We start from the raw sequence: 22,773 nt of genomic DNA, 5'->3' as shown, positions 1-22,773 counted from the left end.
GCCATACTGCACGCAACTTTAAAATGGTGGACTGAAATCTGATTTTGCAATTAAACAAAGCAAGCCAAGAACCACAATGCATATACTTCTAGGTTTTTATTTCTTAAAAAAAGTCAAATCGCTTTTCAATTCAGATTAAAGAAATCTGTGACAAATAAGATGAAGATACACAGAAGTTGGGAGTCATTTAAGGGTCTTTACAGTGTGATCTGCAATTTGATTTCAGCACTGTACAGTTTCATAGGCAGGGAACAGAACGCTGATGATGTTATGGGAGAAGGACTTAACCCTTTGGCAATAACATCACAATGAGACCGTTTTTCCCCTTTGTGGACACTGATCATGACAGGGCATGAAGGCGTCAATACCATATAGAAAAGGGCTTTTTAAAGGCAAACAAGGCAGCCTGATCTAATTCAATGGAATGTCAATTCATAAAGGAATCACTGTAACAATAATTTAAGATGTCCAAACTGTATCAACACTTAAAAGTTCCTTGAGTGAGTAAATAATTACAAAGGTTGACCACAACTTGTGCTATTTTAAGTGTAAACCTTAATATTAGAAAAACCTGTTAAAATAAATCATGTCATAAAGCCCTTAAATGACATCTAAATGTTATGGTTTGAAAAAACAGGGAGGTAGAAATCAAAAAAAAAAAAAAAAAAAGCCAAAAGAAATATAAAAAAAGAAAAGACAAGCACTTCTGTAACAAAACATTCTGCTGACATTGTTTTAGTCTCCCTCCTCTTCCTCAGATTCGGACTCTGAGAAAAACGACAAAAAATATAATTAGAGGAACTATTTTAATGAGAAAGTTTCAGAGAGAAAAAATAATAAACCCACGAAACCTGCTTACCCTCTTCAGCATTCTTCAGCCACTCTACAAACTTCTTCATCTGCTCAAGGAAGACGCTCTTTCCTTTGGCCACATGGGATTCTGTGTACCACTTCAAAATAACCTCCTCACTCAATACATCAGCTAGAGGAAGAGGAGAAAAAAATATCTTCAAAACACTTTACCTTTAGGTACAAAAACTAGCAAGCCTTGGGCTTAAGTGCAAAGTTTTGAAACGATCAGCCATCGAAGACACACCTTTGTAAAGAAGCACCACGATCTTCTGGAAGGCCTTCATGAAGTGGATGTTGTCGTAGCAGTACTCCTGGATCTTCAGGAGAAGGGTGAGCTCAGACAGGCCCTGGGAGGTGAAGGCCTTCAGCAGTGGGCTGTATTGCTGCAAAGAGTTAGACCAGATTAGTACCAGTCATTTGATTAAAAGGAAGTATTGTGGATCATTCCAGAAGCATCATAGATAACCTTCAAGAGTTTGATGGCTTGCTCCGTGACGAGCTCCTCCTTTTTATTCCACTCGACAGAGCTCATGACACTGGTCCACACGATGCCGATCATGGTCTGCTCGGAGATGCTCGTTTTCTTCATCTCTTCACGAACGTAGGCAATCATCTGAGGAGCAAGCGAGACGAACGTTAACCAAATACAGGCACGGTGAAGCTTCAAAGCCAAAATACGGATGAGGAGTCAAAATATTCTTGTTTTGAATACAAACGAGAATTCACTTAAATGGGCAGAAACTCACGTCTTTGAGGGTCTCGCCGCGTGACATCTGCTCTTGCAGTTCTTTCTGAAGCTCTTTGCGGGCTCCAATGGACTGCTGGTTGCGAGCGAAGTCTGAGAGCTCCTTCAGCCCAGCGTCGGTGAAATATTTCGAAAAGTGTTCACAGCTACGCTTGTTGGCAGGGAACAGCTCCTGTTTCGCGCAAAAGAGGTTACACCAACATCAAAGAGGAAAAAAATAATGTTGTATTCTTATTTTATTTTTTTAATTTTCAGGTTTAGTTTTAGTATTGCCAATTAATTTGTTAATTTAATTCATTTTTATTAATTATTGCCGAATAATGTTATTAAACTGTTTACAGATTTAAGAAAATATTCAGAGACCATGTTTAATTTCTGATTTTTAATAACATAACCAAAGTACTATCCACACACTAAACCTTTACCATTTTGTTCATAGATTTTTACTTCACTTTTACATTACTCCACCCAAGCTCTATTTTGGACGCTTTTGGGATTTTGTGTGCTGCAGTACAATATTTACCATCAGCCTGTTGTCCATGCCAACTTTACGCAGGCTAGCAGAAACTGAGTTGATGTCTTTTTCGTGGATCCAAGATTTGAACAGTTTCACAGCGAAGGCAGCGGACACACCTGCAATAAAACCCAGATGACAACTGTTACAAATTCTTCACTCAAAGTGCCACTGCTAGTCTAGAGCCAGTAAACAGGTCTGTCCTAACCTTCCTTGACCAAGTTCTCATTAAAGAGGCTGTTCAGGATGGAGGCTGATATATTGCCATTGGCCAGCAGGATTCCGGTAAGCATGGCCAATTTATTCCTCTCTGACTCTGTGAACCCTTTTAAAAACAGCAGCAGCTGTGAAAGAAAAAAAAAATGATACTTTCCAGATGTACAATGACACTTTGTTTGACTAATATAAATAATATCCTGAGTTCAACAACTCTGCTTGCCTTCTTGATCTCCTCTTCAAACCCTTTCTCCAGGTACTTGTAACGCCTGATCAGCTTGTTAAAAACCTACAACACAAGGTGAACACGTTCAGACATGTAAAGAGAAAGCTGGTGAAGACAAAATTAAACCCATCACAACGACATTAATGCAGAACAAGCTCCAAAACTAGACAATTTTCCAGTCGGGTAGCACATAATTGTAAATACCTGAGCGTAAGCCTGCATGGTCTCCAGGTCTTCACTTGCCGTGAAGAGGCAGTACTCAGTACGGGTCATGTCATCAGACAGAGTCCCTCCTGGGGCTGCAGGGAGGTTAAAAACATTTTTTTTTTTTTTTTTAGATGTATAATTTATTTATATATATATATATATATATATATATATATATAAAAATACTAGTTCAGTCTTAAGTGTATTGCCACATCAGCTTCACAGGATATTTAATGGCAAAGATTATGCATTTAGTAGAACAATACAAAATACAATAAACAACTATAAAAAGTATTGCACATACATTTTGATAAAATATAATTTAAATGCACTTTTGAAAGAAATTGCAAAAGTGTTTCTGGGTCCACCTTAAAAAACAAGTCCTTAAAGAGTTTTATGCACATGTTGTACAATCAAGTGAGACCTATTAGAAAAATACTAGTAAAATAAGAAATATTTGGCAAATTTTTTTTTAACTAAACAGTAGAAAATATTTAGCAAAATAAATAAGATGTACACATTACACAAATTAGTTAATTATTTAGCAAAGGTAAAATAATAAGTATAAACTGAAGTGGTTAAAATATTTCGTTTTTTTTTTTTAAAGTACACTTCATAAATATACGAATACAAATTTTACAACACTTTTAAATCTACACTGTAGATATATTGACAAATTATATTAGTTGAAAACATTAACCATTCAGATGTACACTACATTAGTAAATTTACTAAAAGTAAAATATACAGACGTCAATATTCATAAATGATCAGAACACTTAGTAAAAAAAAAAAAACTTTAGATATATTATATATAAATTAGTGAATTTTTAGTAAAATTTGATAAATATATATTGTAGATACACATTTATACAAACATATTAAAAAAAAGACTGATTTCTAAACATTTAGCAAAATTAAATATGCATTAATAATTATCTATAATTTTGTGTGCGTATGTTTGCTTACCCAGCATTCCTCCAGCCACCAGGATGTCAAAGAGAGTCTCAGCATACCGGCGGTAGTCAAGCTTGGCACCGGAGGCGTCGAGGAACTTAGCAACCGCTTCCAAATCTGTGCCAGTTTGGTTCAAGCCTTGAACAATACTTTCTTGAAACTGAGTAGGGTCAAATCTCTCCTTTTCATCTGCGAGGAAACAGAGGAAAGTTTCAAACGGGAGGCACAGCTTTAAACCACACTTAATAAATGTTCCTTCGACTACCTACCTCTTTTCCGAGTTTTAAAACGCTGGCCAGTAAGCGTTGGCTTTTGCTGCTTTTGATTATTCATAAAAGACACCTAAAAAGACACAAAATTAAAAGAAATATTAGGGTGTATGTGGAGTTCAGATTCATTTCACTGAAGAACATAAAGAAACAGCAGACGTGGGATGACATTCCCAACCCAACAAAACCATCAAAAGATTCGAATAGAAAAGGTGCAAAATAAAACTTAAAACTTAATAAAACTTTAATAAACTGGGTTTAATCACGGCTCCAGTTAAACCTGTATTAATCCAGCGTGTGGTTACACGAGTTAGCGTTATCACGTTGTCTCTTGAACAAACTACATACGTTCATGCTATTAATAGAAAAATCAATCATGGTTGTATACAGATATATTGCGACAAAAGTATTTAAGAATGATTTTTAGGTATCTGCATCTCACGCGCCGGTCTCGTGCTAAAGCTAACCGGCTAATATGAGAGCTAACCGGCTAATATGAGGCCTAACCAGTTCGAATCACATTTTATAACAACCTATCATCACTACATACATAGATATTTAAAATTGAAATGAAATAATAGTTCACAGACCTAAATAAAATAAAAAATATAAAAAGGACAACACATTACAGTGCTTTCATTTAATTGGCATCATGTAGTTAGCTCCGCCATCATGATTTAAACAGCTGATCGCAAACGTGAGCCTAAAAACCGCCATCCTTTTAAAACACAGGTTAGCAACAACTCCGGATTAAGCTGTATGCGCTAATTATAGGTATATTAACAAAAATATGGAGGGCTTACCGAAATGAATGCAGATAAAAAACGGCTTTTTGAACCCAAGAACAAAGCAAGACAATGGAAGGTCCGAAACCGACACACAAAACCCCTCTAGAATGGATGGCAGAGGCTGCTGCGCATGCGCGGAGGAACCACTGAAAAAGCAATGGATCGCTCCATTACAGGGGAGAGCAGAGGTTTGAAAGGTGCTGTGTTAATATGGTCAAGCAAAATATATATTTAAAAGCATTCTTTTGCAACGGTACATAGTATAATGTCACAAAATGTTCTTCGAGTCAAAAATTTGCTTGTATTACTGCTTACGTGGAAGTTTAAAAAAAGATCACCCCTCTGTGCTAACAGTGATTCATAAGTCCGATGCTGGTCATACCATTGCAATGAGGGGTGTGATTTCTTTATTGCCAAGGTCGAACCATAAAAAGCATTTACTTAAAAGGGGCCAACTCGAAAATATATATTTTATATATTTTACTTTAGATTGTAGAAATTCGAATATGATTTTTATACTTTAATTCAGTCATGATTTTACACCGACACATATCAATATTTCATGTCCATTTATTTATTTGGTAAAAAAGTCATGTATACGTGCTCATGTATTATTGCAAAATAAATACCTTTACCTTAATAAAAAAACTGCAAACAATATAAAGTTTTATGTACTTTGATTAACTTTATTTTTCCCACCACAATCACACATTTCAGAACGTGAACACCACCATAAAGTAAGGACCATGATCACTACTCATCTACAGACACGTGATCCATATTTAATTATTTCTCATCTTCAGCATCCATACAGCTTGTTGACCCTTAGAATGTCGATGTTGGACATTCCCTGGCTCTGTCCGATTTCCACCGTGTCATCAGGAATGGGAATGATGGTTTTCCAGCCGGGCTGGATGGAGAAGGTAGTTTTTCCATAGTGCAAGACGGAGCCGTAGTCATATGGAGTATTTTGGTTGTTGGTTTTTTGTTTCTGGAAGTTGTCAACCTTATCAGAAATGATGTTATCCCAGTTGATCCTGACGTACTGGTCGCGATCGCTCCTGGTGTGCTCATGGTAGAAGCCCAGAGCATGAAGGAGCTCATGCTGAACAAGGCCGTGATACACACAATCATTCCTTCTGAGGGAGACCACCTGCATGCCACCGGTTCTACCATAAGAAGAGAAGCACCTGAGAGCAGAGAGGAAATAATGGGGTTAAATATAATCAATGTTTTGGACTAAGTTAATTTGGACTTAAATGTTTTTAGTTTTGTATGATAGTTCTCACCCATCTCTGTTCTCAATACTGATGTAGTCGGTCTGAGTTGATCTGGGCACAAAGCGGATGCAGGTTTTGGAGTGAAAGGTGGACATGGCATTCGCCATCACTGATCTCTCACCAGAAGCTGCAAACAAAAAGACACACAGGTTTAAAGTGAGATCTACACGAATGATAGATATGTTCAGTGAATGAAGGAGATTCACTCACAGTATTCCCTGCTCACTACGTAAGGGACTTCCACTATGTTTTTAGAGTTTTTCTTCCAGAAACAGTTGTTGTTAAAACAGATGAGAGCATTTCTGGTTTTGGGAAACACCAGATCTCCTTCAATCAAGACTTCAGAAGATCCTGTATTAAAGAGAACCATACTGATAAAATAGCAGAACATACAGTATTTATACATCTTGACCCCTTTTTATCACTATTTTGTGAAACCCATTGCAGTCTTTATAGAAATCTACAAGGTGTCTGACCATTGTTGGTCTCCAAAATCCTTGTAGTGATGTCCACTCTTTCCGGGTCTGACACAAACCCTTCCTCCTGCAAAAACAGATGTTTAAAAAGACTCATAATCATTTGAAGAACGTTGATCATTTAAGGGAGACACTAGACCGGATCTTACCCTGAGAGGAGACGCCTGTGAGACGCCAAACAGCAGCAGCAGAATGGAGAGGGAGGCTCTTGTGTCCATGATGTCTCAGTGTGTAGAGATGTTCAGGATGCTCCTGTGCTGAGCTTTGGTGTCTTGTGTGTGTCAGACCTGGACTTTATATTCACCTGAGCAGGTGGGTCTACTGGGGGATTATGGGTAGGGTCTTAGTGTCCAGAGACTAATGTGTTTTACTAATGGGAGGAAACTCTGACCTAACCTGTTAATCCAAAGCCTTGCAGAAACAAATACTACAATAATGTTCAAGTAATGTATTTATTGGTAACCCTAAAGTGGACATTCAGTGATGTTGGTGTTTTAGTGTGTGCATACAGGGGAGGCCCCAGAACTTCAAGCACTGAAAAACAAAACTGCTTCCATTTCAGTGGAACTGTATATTTTATTCCAGTTTAATCCAGTTATTTTACTCAGTTGCTGGGATAATAATAATAATAAGTTATAATAAGTTGTATGTATGTATTGCTGTTGAAAAGGCTTATTATATTTTAATGGTTTGTTTTATTCTTATTGATGGACTGTGAATTATTGACAGCGTAGTCTAGTCTTGCCCCCATAGTTTGACGCAACATTTAATGTTATGTTCCACTTTAACTTGATGAAGGGATCACATGTATTCAAGCCATAGATGAGTGTGCGTAACTTTGAAAAAGACCACGCAGACATTTGTAAATCCATACATAATCATAAACTGCATTGTGTATGTCAGCTGGCTTGAAACTTTATTAAAAACAGTGATTGGACTCATGGACTTACGTGCATTCTTACCGATGCCATCTAAACCAAACCGGTTTAAGAAACATACTTAACAATTGCCTTTCCAATTCTCAAGCATACTTTATAATATGTTTTATAATAAATGTTTATTTGGTCCTAACCACATTGATAATTTGGTGCCTGCACTTAAAATCCATGTTAATTTTGTTGGATCAGTTAAGCAAATGTAAGAACCATTTCTGATTTTGTATGTTTTTGGACTAACAAACGAGTTTCCTCCCTGTAGTTACACACATTAGTCTAGACAAGACACTACCCATAATCCCCCAGTAGACCAGACATAAGAACCAATGCGGTTTGTGAGCAAGTTCTTCTTTTCCATTTATGCTGTAAAGTGCACTAACTTTAACAAAGCATCATGAGGATCAACAAGCTGTATGGATGCTGATGATAAGTTGTATATGTATGTGGTGTGTCAGATAATATAATGTAGTTCACATTCCCCTAAATGAAGAATCGAATGAGTTGATGGTCTTTGTCTTTTATTGGTGTTACATTTCTGTAATGTGTAGCTGATTAGAGAAAAATCAAGTTAATAAAAAATAGACATGCAGTTCAATTGTGTGTTTTTTTTCTTTAAAATGAAATGTCTGATTTCATAAATTATCAGAAGACACATTTCATTTCTGTCCTATGTCAAAGATGGGGAGTGATGACATACATGTATAGCTAGCGCTAGTGTGCGCTGATTGTAATAAAAGCTTATTGCAGTCATAAAAAGCTTATTAAGTTAGCTGCAGAAAAGGTAGATTGGTCTAATGTGAATCCAAAAAGTAAGACTTATTACTCCTTGGCCAACTGTTATTTGGTCAATCTAACTTGTAAGACACAGTCTTAACACAGTGTCTATATTTATGCAACTGTCCCCAGGGCAGAGCAAATCATCTTTTACTCTTGATTAACATCCAGATTCTTTTTTTTTCTTTTTGTCACAAATATCAAGTACAACTGGATTCCATTAAATGACTTAGATTCATTTTCATTTTAAATCTATTATGATATTTTTTTGATGTATATCTTGGAGTGGGCTGACAGAAAAGTTGCTCACGTCCTGCACGTCACTGAGCATGACACACACTAAAATACCCATCATACTCACACAAATACTACATCAACTTGAATTTGACTGTAAGAAAGAAAAAAAGGAAAGAAAAAAAAAAAGTTAACCAAAGATAAACTGCAGTTCTTTACTTCTATAGGACAGGAAAAGCCACTACATCTAAAAGAACAAAATGTTTATTAGATCCTGTACCCACTAAATAACTGAAAGATTTGTTACCTGTAGCCGAATAACTGCTTCTCAATAGTATTGACTTGTCGTTATCTTTAGGTCACGTCCCAAAACCATTCAAGCTGGTGGGTATTATGCCTCTTATTAAGAAACCACAACTAGATCCTAGTGAACTGGCAAATTATAGGGCCATTTCAATTTTTCCATTTATGTCTCAAATTTTAGTTATGTCTGCTCAATTGTGTTCCTTCCTGCAAAAAAAAAAAAAAATATTATCTGTATGAATAATTTCAATCAGGTTTCAGGCCCCACCATAGCACAGAAACTGCACTTGTTAAAATTACAAATGACTTGTTTCTTGCGTCAGATCAAGGCTGCATCTCATTGCTAGATTTATTTGATCTTTGTGCTGCGTTCGACACCATAGATCATGACATATTCATAGATCGATTACAAAACTAAACAGGTATTCAAGAGCAGGCTCTAAGATGGTTAACTACCTGTCCGATCGCTACCATTTTGTTTATTTAAATGGGGAGTCATCTCATTTATCACCAGTAAAATATGGAGTGCCACAAGGATCTGTCCAAGGTCCTCTGCTATTTTCAATATGCATGTTGCCCCTTGACAATATTATTAGAAAATACAGGATTATATATCTCACTATATATCTCAACGAGACCAGATGAAACTTCTAAATTATCTAAGCTAACAGAGTGCATCAGATAATGCTAACCCTGAAACAACATACAGAACTACCAAATATCGCTACAAGTGTGAATGCATCATATAATACTTGCTGTTAATAGTGTTCATTGTCTGGTTGACTACGTCTTGTAATAATTTTTCTGAAAATTTCTGTCATATGCACATAAACTGACAGTCAGCACTGATACTAAATATTGTAGAAACTTAATTTTCTGTAAAGTTGCTTTGCAATGATTTGTATCGTAAAAAAACGCTATACAAATAAACTTGAATTGAATTGAATTATCTAAAAAATTTATCCAGTCAACACCTATTTTGGTTCTTCCAAATCAAACACTTTATACAGAAGCAGTTCCCTCACTGTCCTTATTGTCCCACTGAAACGCACATTGACTATTTTCTTGATTTGAATATCAAACATAAGCATCTAATCTCAGTGATTTATAATTAATAAAGTCAAATAATGAGGATCTTACTGACACTCTTAAAGATACCTGGGAGCACAACCTAGGAGTTACTATAGCAGAGGATCTAAGCCATAACATCTTGACACTCCTCTTCCTTAGGTGCATGGTTTAATGTAGAGAAAAATATTATTCAGAGCTCAATGCCCAATTGGCAAAATGTTTCCCAGACAGGAGTGCTGTCTGTAATCGCTTCAGGCTTTCACTTGCTGAAGATGAGTTTTATTCAGACTACTTAATATAATTCATGTGTCTGTAGGTGAATAATGTTTAATGAAGGGATGGTCTTTCCGATGGTGTTGAATTTCTGAAATGTGCGTAGAAAAAAAGTTAAACGTTTTAACAAAAGTGAACCTTTTTGTGGACTGTCTTTACATCTAATAATTCATTTTCAGACACTGACAGCACAGAGTGAAATAAATGAATGAAGGAGTATTTAAAGGAATGTGTGTGTGTGTGTGTGTGTGTGTGCGTGCGTGCGTGCGCGCGCGTGTGTGTGTGTGTGATTCTGTATGTTTTTGGACTAACAAGCAAGGTCAGAGTTTCCCCCCTGTAGTTACACACATTAGACTAGACACTAAGACCCTACCCATAATCCCCCAGTAGACCAGACACAAGATCCAATGCGGTTTGTGAGCAAGTTCTTCTTCTCCTCATATGCTGTAAAGTGCACTAACTTCGCTGCACTTTACAAAACAAATGATTTTTCATGAACATCAGATACGAACTGTACTGTTTTAGTAAATACAGCTTCAATTACAGTCTGTTTTTCACAATCAGAAGGCTTTTCAAATTCAGAAGGCTTGGGATAATTCACACATATAAAGTAGTGTTATGTGCTTTTTGGAGCTTGACAGTCAGAATCACCATCCCTTGATTCTTGTGTTTCACGGATGAAATGTCATTACATTTTGGAGAGACGTGGGAGAGAAATTATGGCATTTTTATTATTGGGAGAGCTATTCTGTTTATATAACTATAAATGTATTAGTAGTAGCACTTACAATTCATTTAAATTTGGGAAATTTTAAGAGCCCTATTTGTATATTTACATTTGTAGTTCTGTATTTTTAAGAAAATTTACAGATGATAATAGCATAATGTAAGGCTACAATAAGTAAATTCTCTTTAAATTTTCATTATTCATCAGGAACAAACTACAATATATTTTGGATGAAAAAAATAATTTAGGATACTGTAGGCTTTTGTTTCAGATTATTTTTTGTCAGCTGAAGTAATAATTTAAATGTTTTTTTTTTTGTTATTATTATTATTATTTATCATTTATCATTAATTACGACTCTCTCAAAGCAGCTTTAGGCCAATGAAGCAATCTTATTGTTGAGTCATGATGGGCTTCAATTGAACTCAACTTTGAACAGTTGTTGCACTGAGACCTTTAATAAATTGCAGTTAAGAACACAGAAACATTTAGCCAAATTATTATGAAGCATCCCAACAACTGATTAAAGTATCCAGACTACATAAAATATACAGTTCTGAAGAAATGGAAAAAGGTTAATTTCTGAATGATTTAGCATGATACTGTTCTAGGGCACTAAAAGAAAAATTGCTAGTCTGCTTTACTGATAAAACCAAGACATAGCATGAACTAAAACATATTATCTATTTCTGCAAGGATTTGGACTAACAACTAAGTTTAGAGTTTCCTCCCATTAGTTAAACACATTAGTCTCTGGACACTAAGACCCTACCCATAATCCCCCAGTAGACCCACCTGCTCAGGTGAATATAAAGTCCAGGTCTGACACACACAAGACACCAAAGCTCAGCACAGGAGCATCCTGAACATCTCTACACACTGAGACATCATGGACACAAGAGCCTCCCTCTCCATTCTGCTGCTGCTGTTTGGCGTCTCACAGGCGTCTCCTCTCAGGGTAAGATCCGATCTAGTGTCTCCCTTAAATGATCAACGTTCCTCAAGAGTCGTTTTAAACATCTCTGTTTCTGCCACCAGGAGGAAAGTTTTGAAGGAGTGTTTGTGTCAGAGCCGGAAAGTGTGGACATCACTACAAGGATTTTGGAGTCCAACAATGGTCAGACACCTTGTAGATTTCTATAAAGACTGCAATGGGTTTCACAAAATAGTTGGAAAAAATTGTCGTGAAGTATAAATATCTCATTAAATCTCTTTAAATACAGGATCTTCTGAAGTCTTGATTGAAGGAGATCTGGTGTTTCCCAAAACCAGAAATGCTCTCTACTGTTTTAACAACAACTGTTTCTGGAAGAAAAACTCTAACAACATAGTGGAGGTCCCTTACACAGTGAGCAGTGAATTCTGTGAGTGAATCTCCTTCATTTACTGAACATATCTATCATTTGTGTAGATCTCATCTTAAACATTTGTGTATTTTTGTTTGCAGCTTCTAATGAGAAATCAGTGATTACGAATGCCATGTCCACCTTTCACTCCAAAACCTGCATCCGCTTTGTGCCCAGATCAACTCAGACCGACTACATCAGTATTGAGAACAGAGATGGGTGAGAACTGTCATTCAATATTAACATGAAACATTCACCAGTCCTTAATCCAAAGTCATAAAAAAAAAAAAAATCTATATAAATAAAACCCCTATATTTCTCTCTGCTCTCAGGTGCTTCTCTTCTCTTGGTAGAACTGGTGGAAAACAGGTGGTCTCCCTCAACAGACAAGGCTGTGTGTATCACGGCATCGCTCAGCATGAGCTCAATCATGCTCTGGGCTTCTATCATGAGCAAACAAGGAGTGATCGCGACCAGTATGTAAGGATCAACTTTGAGAACATTTCTCCTGATATGGCCTACAACTTCCAGAAACAAAACACCAACAACCAAAACACTCCATATGACTACGGCTCCATCATGCACTATGGAAGAACAGCCTTCTCCATCCGTTATGGCCTGGAAACCATCACTCCAATTCCTGATAGGACGGTGGAAATCGGACAGAGGCAAGGAATGTCCAACATTGACATCCTGAGGATCAACAAGCTGTATGGATGCTGAAGATGAGTTTTACATGTATGTGGTGTTTAATGTAGTTCACTTTCCCGTAACTGAAGAATCGAATGAGGTGATGGTCTTTGTCTTTTATTGGTGTTAAATTTCTGTAATGTGTGGCTGAGTAAAGAAAAATCAAGTTAATAAAAAAAAATCAACATGCCGTAAAATGTATTTATTTTTCTCTTTAAAATGAAATGTCTGATTCCATAAATTATCAGAAGACATGTTTCATTTATGTCATATGGGGAATAATGACTAGCACTGATTGTCATAAAACAAAGCTTCTTTCAGACATACACTTAAGTTCCAGGGGCATGTTGCATAAACTGCCTAGACTAGACTTAAAAAGTTGGTCATCCAATTAATTTTTTTCAAGACTGGTCATAAATTTTAAAGTCAGCTTTAAAAAGGTAGTTTGGTCTAATGTGAATCAAAAAAGTAAGACTGATTATTCTAAGTCAAGTCACCTTTATTTATATAGCGCTTTAAACCAAAAAGATTGTGTCAAAGCAACTGAAAAACATGAATTAGGAAAACAGCTTGTCAATAATGGAAAATTACAGTTAAAGGCAGTTCATCATTGAATTCAGTGATGTCATCATCTCAGTTCAGTTTAAATAGTATCTGTGCAATCATGTGCAATCAAGTCAACGATATCGCTGTAGATGAAGTGACCACAACTAAGCAAGCCAGAGGCCACAGCGGCAAGGAACCAAAACTCCATCGGTGACAGAATGGAGGAAAAACCTTGGGAGAAACCAGGCTCAGTCGGGGGGCAGTTCACCTCTGACCAAACGAAACAAGCAGTTCAATTCCAGGCTGCAGCAAAGTCAGATTTTGCAGAAGAATCATCCGTTTCCTGTGTTCTTGTCCCGGGGGTCATCTGAGACAAGGTCTTTACAGGGGATCTGTATTTGGTGCTGTAGTTGTCTTGGTCTCCGCTGACATTTAGGGCTGTAGAGGTCCTTTCTAGGTGCTGATCCACAATCTGGTCTGGATACGTACTGGATCCGGGCGACTGCAGTGACCCTCTGATCTGGATACAGACTGGATCTGGCGGCTACGGTGACTTCGAAAAAAGAGATAAACAGGTTATTATAAGCATAGATGTCATTCTTCTAATGATGTAGCAAGTGCATTGGTTGTTATGGGAAGTGTTACTGGTTCCAGTTTACCTAATCAATGCAGCCAAAAAAAACGGATTTTGATATTAGAAACATATTTTTGTGTTATGTGTAAGCCAGGTTAAAGAGATGGGTCTTTAATCTAGATTTAAACTGCACTGTCTGCCTCCCGAACAATATTAGGTAGATTATTCCAGAGTTTAAGTGTTAAAGTTGAAAAGGATCTGCCGCCTGCAGTTGATTTTGATATTCTATGTATTATGAAATTGAGTTTTGAGAATGCAGAGTATGTGGAGGACAATAATGTAAAAAGTGCTCATTCAAAAACTGAGGTGCTAAACTATTCAGGATTTATAACTAATAAGCAAGATTTTAAAATCTATACAATGTTTGATAGGGAGCCAGTGCAGTGTTGACAGAACCGGTGTAACATGGTCAAACTTTCTGGTTCTAGTAAGAACTCTAGCTGCAGCATTTTGGACTAACTGGAGTTTATTAAGCGTGCAGAACAACCACACAATAGAGCATTACAATAATCTAACCTTGAGGTCATAAACGCATGGATTAACATTTCTGCATTTGACATTGAGAGCATAGGCCATAATTTATATATATATTTTTGAGATGGAAAAATGCAGTTTTACAAATGCTAGAAATGTGGCTTTATAGGGAAATAATGCTATCAAATAACACACCTAACTGATGACAAAGAATTGACGGAGCATCCATTAAGTCTTAGACAACGTTCTAGGTTATTACATGCAGAGTTTTTAGGTCCTATAATTAACACCTCTGATTGTTTTTCAGAATTTAGCAGCAAGAAATTACTTGTCATCCAGTTTTTATATCGACTATGCATTCCTTTAGTTTTTCAAATCGATATGTTTTGAAGAAATATAGAGCTGAGTATCATCAGCATAAAAGTGAAAGCTAACACCGTGCTTCCTGATGATACCACCCTAGGGTAACATGTAAATGGTGAAAAGTAACGGCCCTAGAACTGAGCCTTGAGGTACTCCAAACTGAACTTGTGATCGATATGATACCTCTTCATTCACTGCTACGAATTGATGGCAGTCATTTAAGTACAATTTAAACCATGCTAATTCACTTCCATTAATGGCAAAGAAGTTTTCTAGTCTATGCAAAATAATGTTGTGGTCAATAGTGTTGAACGCAGCACAAAGATCCAATAAAACTAATAGAGAGATACAACCACGATTAGATGATAAGAGGAGGTCATTTGTAACTCTAAGGAGAGCAGTCTCTGTACTATGATACGGTCTAAACCATGACTGGAAATCCTCACAGATACAATTTTTTCTCTAAGAAGGAATATACTTGTGAGGATAATACCTTTTCTAGTATCTTGGACAGAAATGGGAGATTCGAGATTGGTTTATAATTAACTAGCTCTTTGGGGTCAAGTTGTGGTTTTTTGATGAGAGGCTTAATAACAGCCAGTTTGAAGGTTTTGGGGACATATCCTAATGAAAATGGGGAATTATTAATAGTCAGAAAAGAATCTATGACTTCTGAAAGCACCTCTTTTATGAGCTTAGGTGAAATAGGATCTAACATACATGTTGTTGGTTTAGATGAATTAACAATTTTAATTGTTATTTTAATAATTTTTGTTTTCTTCTAAAAGAGATGAAAAGTAATCAGATCTAGCCGTTTTTAATGCTTTTCTGTAGGATAGGTTACTTTCCTGTCAAGCAATACACAATACTTCTAGTTATGTTTTTGTCCAGCTGCGCTCCATTTTCCGGGCTGGTCTCTTTAGGGTGTGAGTATGCTCATTATACCATGGTGTCAGACTGTTTTCCTTAACCTTCCTTACGCATAAAGGACCAACTGTATTTAAAATGCTAGAAAAGAGAAAGTCCATAGTTTCGGTTACATCATCAAGTTGTTCTGAGGTTTTGGATATGCTAAGGAATTTGGATGCATCAGGAAGATAACTTACAAAGCAGTCTTTTGTGGTAGAAGTGATGGTTCTACCATACTTGTAGAAGTAGAATTTACAATTTTGTTAAATGACGTTGCAAAAAACTAAATAATGATCTGAGATATAATCGATTGGCTGCATAATTTCAACACCATCAACATCAATTCCATGTGACAGTATTAAATCTAGAGTATGATTACGACAATGAGTAGGTCTTGAGACATGTTGTCTAACCCCAATAGAGTTCAGAATGTCTATAAATGCTGATCCCAATGCATCTTTTTCATTAATAACATGGCTTAAAACTTTATCTATAGCCAGCACTAACTCAGATATAAAATGACCAAACTCTTTAATAAAGTATGTATGATGCCCTGTATAAATAAATAAATAAATAATATTCTGATTTTTCCAGATCAAACAATTTATACAGAAGCAGTTGCCTCACATTCCTAATTCTCGCCCTGAAATCGCTCATTTCTAATTTACTATAACAGAGGATCTATGACATAACATATTGATATTCTTCTTGCATTCCTCGTGCATGGTTTAATGAGGTGTAAAATACTATATACATATATATTTTGTCCTTTACATTTTAGAGTTCGAGTCGAATATGATTTTTACACATTAATTGAGGCACGATTTCACATTGACATCAATATTTTGCTCAGCATTTAACCCATCCGAAGTGCACACACACAGAGCAGTGAACACACACACACACACGGTGTGTGTTCACAGTGTGTGTGTGTGTGTTCACTGCTCTGTGTGTGTGCACTTCGGCTGGGTTAAATGCAGAGCACAAATTCTGAGTATGGGTCACCATACTTGGCTGAATGTCAAGTCACTTTTACTTTCACATTTCATATCCGTTTATTTATTTGGTAACTAGTCATGTATACATGGTCATGTATTATTGCAAAAAAAAAAAAAAAAACACCTTTACCCGATTCATAAAAACTGCACAAAATATAAAGTCTTATGCACTTTGATTATCTTTATTTTTCCCACCACAATCACACATTTCAGAACTTGAACACCACCAGAAAGTAAAGACCATCATCACTAATCATCTACAGACACATGGTCCATATTTAATTATTTCTCATCTTCAGCATCCATACAGCTTGTTGACCCTTAGAATGTCAATGTTGGACATTCCCTGGCTCTGTCTGATTTCCACTGTCTTATCAGGAATGGGAATGATGGTTTCCAGGCCATAACGGATGGAGAAGGAAGTTTTTCCATAGTGCAAGACGGAGCCGTAGTCATATGGAGTGTTTTGGTTGTTGATTTTTTGTTTCTGGAAGTTGTCAACCTTATCAGGAATGATGTTATCCCAGTTGATCCTGACGTACTGGTCGCGATCGCTCCTGGTGTGCTCATGGTAGAAGCCCAGAGCATGAAGGAGCTCATGCTGAACAAGGCCGTGATACACACAATCATTCCTTCTGAGGGAGACCACCTGTTTTCCACCAGTTCTACCATAAGAAGAGAAGCACCTGAGAGCAGAGAGGAAATAATGGGATTAAATATAATCAATGTTTTGGACTAAGGTCAGTTAAATGTTTTTAATTTAGTATGATAGTTCTCACCCATCTCTGTTCTCAATACTGATGTAGTCGGTCTGAGTTGATCTGGGCACAAAGCGGATGCAGCTTTTGGAGTGAAAGGTGGACATGGCATTCGTCATCACTGATTTCTCATTAGAAGCTGCACACAAAAAGGCAGACAGATTTAAAATGAGATCTACACGAATGAGAGATATTTTTGATGAATGAAGGAGATTCACTCACAGTATTCCCTGCTCACTATGTAAGGGACCTCCACTAAGTTGTTAGAGTTTTTCTTCCAGAAACAATTGTTGTTAAAGCAGTAGAGAGCATTCCTTCAATCAAGACTTCAGAAGATCATGTATTCAAGAGAACCATACTGATAAAATAACAGAACATACAGTATTTATACATCTTGAACACTTTTTACTACTATTTTGTAAAACCCACTGCTGACTTTACAGAAGGTGTCTGACCATTGTTGGACTCCAAAATCCTTGTAGTGATGTCCACACTTTCCGGCTCTGACACAAACACTTCTTCAAAACTTTCCTCCTGGTGGCAGAAACAGAGATGTTTAAAACGACTCTTGAGGAACGTTGATCATTTAAGTGAGATACTAGACCGGATCTTACAATGAGAGGAGACGCCTGTGAGACGCCAAACAGCAGCAGCAGAATGGAGAGGGAGGCTCTTGTGTCCATGATGTCTCAGTGTGTAGAGATGTTCAGGATGCTCCTGTGTTGAGCTTTGGTGTCTTTGTGCTGTCAGACCTGGACTTTATATTCACCTGAGCAGGTGAGTCTACTGGGGGATTATGGGTAGGGTCTTAGTGTCCAGAGACTAATGTGTGTAACTAATGGGAGGAAACTCTGATCTTACCTGTTAGTACAAATCCTTGCAGAAACAAATACTAAACTAATGTTCAAGTAATGTATTTATTGGTAACACTAAAGTGGACGTGCAGTAATGTTTGTGTTTTAGCACCAGAACTTCAAGCACTGAAAAATAGAACTGCTTCCATTTCAATGGAACTGTACGGATTTATTCAGTTGCTGGGATAATAATAATAAGATATAATAAGTTTTATGTATATGCAATATTGTCTTTCCAGTTCTAAAGCATGCTTTATAACATCCTTTATAATAAATGGACTTAAATGTTTATTTGGTCCTAACCACATTGATAATTCGTCCCTGCACCAATGTTAATTACCATGTTAATTTTGATAGATCAGATAAGCAAAATTAAGAACCATTTGTGACCCTGGACAACAAAACCAGTCAAAAGGGTCCATTTCTCGAAACAGATATATATATATCATCATGTACAACCATACATTAACATGTAAACCATACAGGTTAGGGTCGGACAATATTTGGACAAGAAACAACTATTTGAATTTTGGAATCTGACGGTGCAAAAATCACAATTAAAGTTATCCAAATGAAGTTCTTAGCCAGGCATATTACTAACCAAAATTAAGTTTTAATATATTTACATTAGGACATTTACAAAATATCTTCATGGAAAAAAGATCTTTACTTAATAACATAATTAAAGAAAGATCGATAATTTTGACCCATTCAAAGTATTTCATGGCTATTGCTACAAATATACCCTAGCGACTTAAGACTTGTTTTGTGGTCCAGTGTCACATTTGTGATTCTGTAAGTTTATGGACTAACAAGCAAGGTCAGAGTTTCCTCACTGTAGTTACCCACATTAGTCAGAATACTTTTTATTTTCATTATTCATCAGAAACAAACTAAAATAAATTACATTTTGAATGAAAGAGATTATCATTTATGATACTGTAGACTTTTGTTTCAGATTATTTTGTGTCAGCTGAAGTAATATTTAAATATGTTTTATTTATTTTTTCATTATTTATTATTATTTATCATTAATTATGACTCTCTTATGGCAGCTTTAGACCAGTGAAGCAGTCTTATTCTTGAGTCATGATGGGTTTCATTTGACCTCAACTTTGAACAGTTTTTGTTCTGAGACCTTTTACTAAATTGCAGTTAAGAACAAAGAAACATTTAGCTAATTATTATGAAGCAACCCAACAACTGATTAAAATAACCAGACTACATTACAAAATATACAGTTCTGCTGAGATGGAAGCAGATTTGTTTCTCAATGACTTAGCATGCTACTGTTCTAGGGCACTAAGAAAACAAAAACTACAGCTAGTCTACTTTAGTGTTAAAACAAATAGATAGTGTAAACTAAAACATATTTTCTGTTTCTGCAAGGATTGGACTTACAAGTATAAGGTTACAGTTTACTCCCATTAATTACACACATTAGTCTCTGGATACTAAGACGCTACCCACAATCCCCCAGTAGACCCACCTGCTCAAGTGAATATAAAGTCCAGGTCTGACAGCACAAAGACACCAAAGCTCAGCACAGGAGCATCCTGAACATCTCTACACACTGAGACATCATGGACACAAGAGCCTCCCTCTCCATTCTGCTGCTGCTGTTTGGCGTCTCACAGGCGTCTCCTCTCAGGGTAAGATCCGATCAAGTATATCGTTTAAGTGATCAATGTTCCTCAAATGACTCTTTTTTTAAACATCTCTGTTTTTGCAGGAGGAAGTTTTTGTGTCAGAGCCGGAAAGTGTGGACATCACTACAAGGATTTTGGAGTCCAACAATGGTCAGACACCTTGTAGATTTCTATAAAGCCAACAATAGGATTCACAAAATAGTTGGAAAAAATTGTCGTGAAGTATAAATATCTCATTAAATCTCTTTAAATACAGGATCTTCTGAAGTCTTGATTGAAGGAGATCTGGTGTTTCCCAAAACCAGAAATGCTCTCTACTGTTTTAACAACAACTGTTTCTGGAAGAAAAACTCTAACAACATAGTGGAGGTCCCTTACATAGTGAGCAGTGAATTCTGTGAGTGAATCTCCTTCATTTACTGAACATATCTATCATTTGTGTAGATCTCATCTTAAACATTTGTGTATTTTTGTTTGCAGCTTCTAATGAGAAATCAGTGATTACGAATGCCATGTCCACCTTTCACTCCAAAACCTGCATCCGCTTTGTGCCCAGATCAACTCAGACCGACTACATCAGTATTGAGAACAGAGATGGGTGAGAACTATCATTCAATATTAACATGAAACATTCAACAGTCCTTAATCCAAAGTGAAAAAAAAAAAAACTATAAAAATAAAACCCCTATATTTCTCTCTGCTCTCAGGTGCTTCTCTTCTCTTGGTAGAACTGGTGGAAAACAGGTGGTCTCCCTCAACAGACAAGGCTGTGTGTATCACGGCATCGCTCAGCATGAGCTCAATCATGCTCTGGGCTTCTATCATGAGCAAACAAGGAGTGATCGCGACCAGTATGTAAGGATCAACTTTGAGAACATCTCTCCTGATATGGCCTACAACTTCCAGAAACAAAACACCAACAACCAAAACACTCCATATGACTACGGCTCCATCATGCACTATGGAAGAACAGCCTTCTCCATCCGTTATGGACTGGAAACCATCACTCCAATTCCTGATAGGACGGTGGAAATCGGACAGAGGCAAGGAATGTCCAACATTGACATCCTGAGGATCAACAAGCTGTATGGATGCTGAATATGTGTTTTATATGTATGTGGTGTTTAATGTAGTTCACTTTCCCTTAACTGAAGAATCGAATGAGGTGATGGTCTTTGTCTTTTATTGGTGTTAAATTTCTGTAATGTGTGGCTGAGTAAAGAAAAATCTAGTTAATAAAAAAAATGAACATGCAGTAAAATTGATTTATTTTTCTCTTTAAAATGAAATGTCTGATTCCATAAATTATCAGAAGACACGTTTCATTTATGTCATATGGGGAATAATGACTAGCACTGATTGTCATAAAACAAAGCTTCTATCAGACATACACTTAAGTTCCAGGGGCATGTTGCATAAACTGCCTAGACTAGACTTAAAAAGTTGGTCATCCAATTAATTTTTTTCAAGACTGGTCATAAATTTTAAAGTCAGCTTTAAAAAGGTAGTTTGGTCTAATGTGAATCAAAAAAGTAAGACTGATTATTCTAAGTCAAGTCACCTTTATTTATATAGCGCTTTAAACCAAAAAGATTGGGTCAAAGCAACTGAAAAACATGAATTAGGAAAACAGCTTGTCAATAATGGAAAATTACAGTTAAAGGCAGTTCATCATTGAATTCAGTGATGTCATCATCTCAGTTCAGTTTAAATAGTATCTGTGCAATCATGTGCAATCAAGTCAACGATATCGCTGTAGATGAAGTGACCACAACTAAGCAAGCCAGAGGCCACAGCGGCAAGGAACCAAAACTCCATCGTTGACAGAATGGAGGAAAAACCTTGGAAGAAACCTGGATCAGTCGGGGGGCAGTTCACCTCTGACCAAACGAAACAAGCAGTTCAATTCCAGGCTGCAGCAAAGTCAGATTTTGCAGAAGAATCATCCGTTTCCTGTGTTCTTGTCCCGGGGGTCATCTGAGACAAGGTCTTTACAGGTGATCTGTATTTGGTGCTGTAGTTGTCTTGGTCTCCGCTGACATTTAGGGGCTGTAGAGGTCCTTTCTAGGTGCTGATCCACAATCTGGTCTGGATACGTACTGGATCCGGGCGACTGCAGTGACCCTCTGATCTGGATACAGACTGGATCTGGCGGCTACGGTGACCTCGAAAAAAGAGATAAACAGGTTATTATAAGCATAGATGTCATTCTTCTAATGATGTAGCAAGTGCATTGGTTGTTATGGGAAGTGTTCCTGGTTCCAGTTTACCTAATCAATGCAGCCTCAAAATCCATTAACGGATTTTGATATTAGAAGCATATTTTTGTGTTATGTGTAAGCCAGGTTAAAGAGATGGGTCTTTAATCTAGATTTAAACTGCAATGTCTGCCTCCCGAACAATATAAGGTAGATTATTCCAGAGTTTAAGTGTTAAATAGGAAAAGGACCTGCCGCCCGCAGTTGATTTTCATATTATATGTGTGACTGTATTACAGTCAACTCATCCTAATAAGGCCCGTACTCCAGGCTTTCAACCAAATGAAAAGGACGAGCAGAGAAAAAAATCACAGATAACAAAATTTATTAATCAATTAAATTACTACAACCACATTAAACTCGACAGTGATAATTAAAAGACCCTTTCGACCGATGGAAACAGGTCAACGAAATGGGCTTTGTTGTGGTTGGCTTACATGGGCCGCC

General features: G+C 36.8%; 5 protein-coding genes across 6 annotated transcripts; 2 read left to right on the top strand and 3 right to left on the bottom strand.

The window, feature by feature from the left end:
* Positions 1–81: 81 nt before the first annotated feature.
* On the bottom strand, positions 82–4,937 carry LOC113064805 (basic leucine zipper and W2 domain-containing protein 1-A-like). Its single transcript, XM_026235746.1, has 12 exons — positions 4,790–4,937; positions 3,987–4,059; positions 3,730–3,906; positions 2,758–2,852; positions 2,551–2,616; positions 2,320–2,455; positions 2,121–2,230; positions 1,599–1,769; positions 1,319–1,465; positions 1,097–1,235; positions 860–982; positions 82–767 (listed from the first exon to the last, which is right to left on the bottom strand). Exons 2-12 carry the CDS (start codon positions 4,048–4,050, stop codon positions 736–738), a joined length of 1,260 nt encoding a protein of 419 aa, XP_026091531.1. The 5' UTR covers positions 4,051–4,059; positions 4,790–4,937; the 3' UTR covers positions 82–735.
* Positions 4,938–5,439: 502 nt separating this feature from the next.
* Positions 5,440–18,308, bottom strand: LOC113064808 (high choriolytic enzyme 1-like). 2 transcript variants are annotated; one of them, XM_026235750.1, is made up of 5 exons: positions 18,180–18,308; positions 18,021–18,099; positions 6,265–6,405; positions 6,064–6,181; positions 5,440–5,964 (listed from the first exon to the last, which is right to left on the bottom strand). In XM_026235750.1, the coding sequence occupies exons 1-5, from the start codon at positions 18,246–18,248 to the stop codon at positions 5,574–5,576; spliced, it is 798 nt and encodes a 265-aa protein (XP_026091535.1). In that variant the 5' UTR covers positions 18,249–18,308; the 3' UTR covers positions 5,440–5,573. The 2 variants fall into 2 exon arrangements, with proteins under 2 accessions (XP_026091535.1, XP_026091536.1); XM_026235751.1 differs by lacking the exons at positions 18,021–18,099; positions 18,180–18,308 and adding exons at positions 6,531–6,597; positions 6,680–6,824.
* Positions 11,657–13,078, top strand: LOC113064806 (high choriolytic enzyme 1-like). Its single transcript, XM_026235748.1, has 5 exons — positions 11,657–11,805; positions 11,886–11,964; positions 12,071–12,211; positions 12,295–12,412; positions 12,526–13,078. The coding sequence occupies exons 1-5, from the start codon at positions 11,737–11,739 to the stop codon at positions 12,914–12,916; spliced, it is 798 nt and encodes a 265-aa protein (XP_026091533.1). The 5' UTR covers positions 11,657–11,736; the 3' UTR covers positions 12,917–13,078.
* On the bottom strand, positions 16,964–17,958 carry LOC113064641 (high choriolytic enzyme 1-like). Its single transcript, XM_026235467.1, has 4 exons — positions 17,942–17,958; positions 17,788–17,879; positions 17,587–17,704; positions 16,964–17,493 (listed from the first exon to the last, which is right to left on the bottom strand). Exons 1-4 carry the CDS (start codon positions 17,956–17,958, stop codon positions 17,103–17,105), a joined length of 618 nt encoding a protein of 205 aa, XP_026091252.1. The 3' UTR covers positions 16,964–17,102.
* A 1,679-nt stretch (positions 18,309–19,987) lies between the features above and the next one.
* LOC113064811 (high choriolytic enzyme 1-like) lies at positions 19,988–21,323 on the top strand. The gene is made up of 5 exons (XM_026235756.1): positions 19,988–20,071; positions 20,152–20,218; positions 20,325–20,465; positions 20,549–20,666; positions 20,776–21,323. The coding sequence occupies exons 1-5, from the start codon at positions 20,003–20,005 to the stop codon at positions 21,164–21,166; spliced, it is 786 nt and encodes a 261-aa protein (XP_026091541.1). The 5' UTR covers positions 19,988–20,002; the 3' UTR covers positions 21,167–21,323.
* Positions 21,324–22,773: the final 1,450 nt, after the last annotated feature.

Source organism: Carassius auratus, chromosome 47 (genome assembly GCF_003368295.1).
Source record: "Carassius auratus strain Wakin chromosome 47, ASM336829v1, whole genome shotgun sequence".
NCBI lineage: Eukaryota > Metazoa > Chordata > Actinopteri > Cypriniformes > Cyprinidae > Carassius > Carassius auratus.
This window is presented reverse-complemented; position numbering and strand designations above follow the sequence as displayed.

Bases quoted from the DNA above. Each gene is read 5' to 3' on its own strand.
- LOC113064805 (XM_026235746.1), bottom strand. From the start codon at position 4,050: ATGAATAATCAAAAGCAGCAAAAGCCAACGCTTACTGGCCAGCGTTTT. The intron at 3,907-3,986 runs GTAGGTAGTCGA...GTTTCCTCGCAG, and splicing joins TTTTAAAACTCGGAAAAGAG to ATGAAAAGGAGAGATTTGAC. The intron at 768-859 runs GTAAGCAGGTTT...CGTTTTTCTCAG, and splicing joins GCTGAAGAATGCTGAAGAGG to AGTCCGAATCTGAGGAAGAG.
- LOC113064806 (XM_026235748.1), top strand. From the start codon at position 11,737: ATGGACACAAGAGCCTCCCTCTCCATTCTGCTGCTGCTGTTTGGCGTC. The intron at 11,806-11,885 runs GTAAGATCCGAT...TTCTGCCACCAG, and splicing joins CACAGGCGTCTCCTCTCAGG to GAGGAAAGTTTTGAAGGAGT. The intron at 12,212-12,294 runs GTGAGTGAATCT...TTTTGTTTGCAG, and splicing joins CACAGTGAGCAGTGAATTCT to CTTCTAATGAGAAATCAGTG.
- LOC113064641 (XM_026235467.1), bottom strand. The intron at 17,705-17,787 runs GTGAGTGAATCT...TTTTGTGTGCAG, and splicing joins CATAGTGAGCAGGGAATACT to CTTCTAATGAGAAATCAGTG. The intron at 17,494-17,586 runs GTGAGAACTATC...CTCTGCTCTCAG, and splicing joins AGTATTGAGAACAGAGATGG to GTGCTTCTCTTCTTATGGTA.
- LOC113064808 (XM_026235750.1), bottom strand. From the start codon at position 18,248: ATGGACACAAGAGCCTCCCTCTCCATTCTGCTGCTGCTGTTTGGCGTC. The intron at 6,406-18,020 runs GTCAGACACCTT...TCTTTAATACAG, and splicing joins GATTTTGGAGTCCAACAATG to GATCTTCTGAAGTCTTGATT. The intron at 5,965-6,063 runs GTGAGAACTATC...CTCTGCTCTCAG, and splicing joins AGTATTGAGAACAGAGATGG to GTGCTTCTCTTCTTATGGTA.
- LOC113064811 (XM_026235756.1), top strand. From the start codon at position 20,003: ATGGACACAAGAGCCTCCCTCTCCATTCTGCTGCTGCTGTTTGGCGTC. The intron at 20,219-20,324 runs GTCAGACACCTT...CTTTAAATACAG, and splicing joins GATTTTGGAGTCCAACAATG to GATCTTCTGAAGTCTTGATT. The intron at 20,667-20,775 runs GTGAGAACTATC...CTCTGCTCTCAG, and splicing joins AGTATTGAGAACAGAGATGG to GTGCTTCTCTTCTCTTGGTA.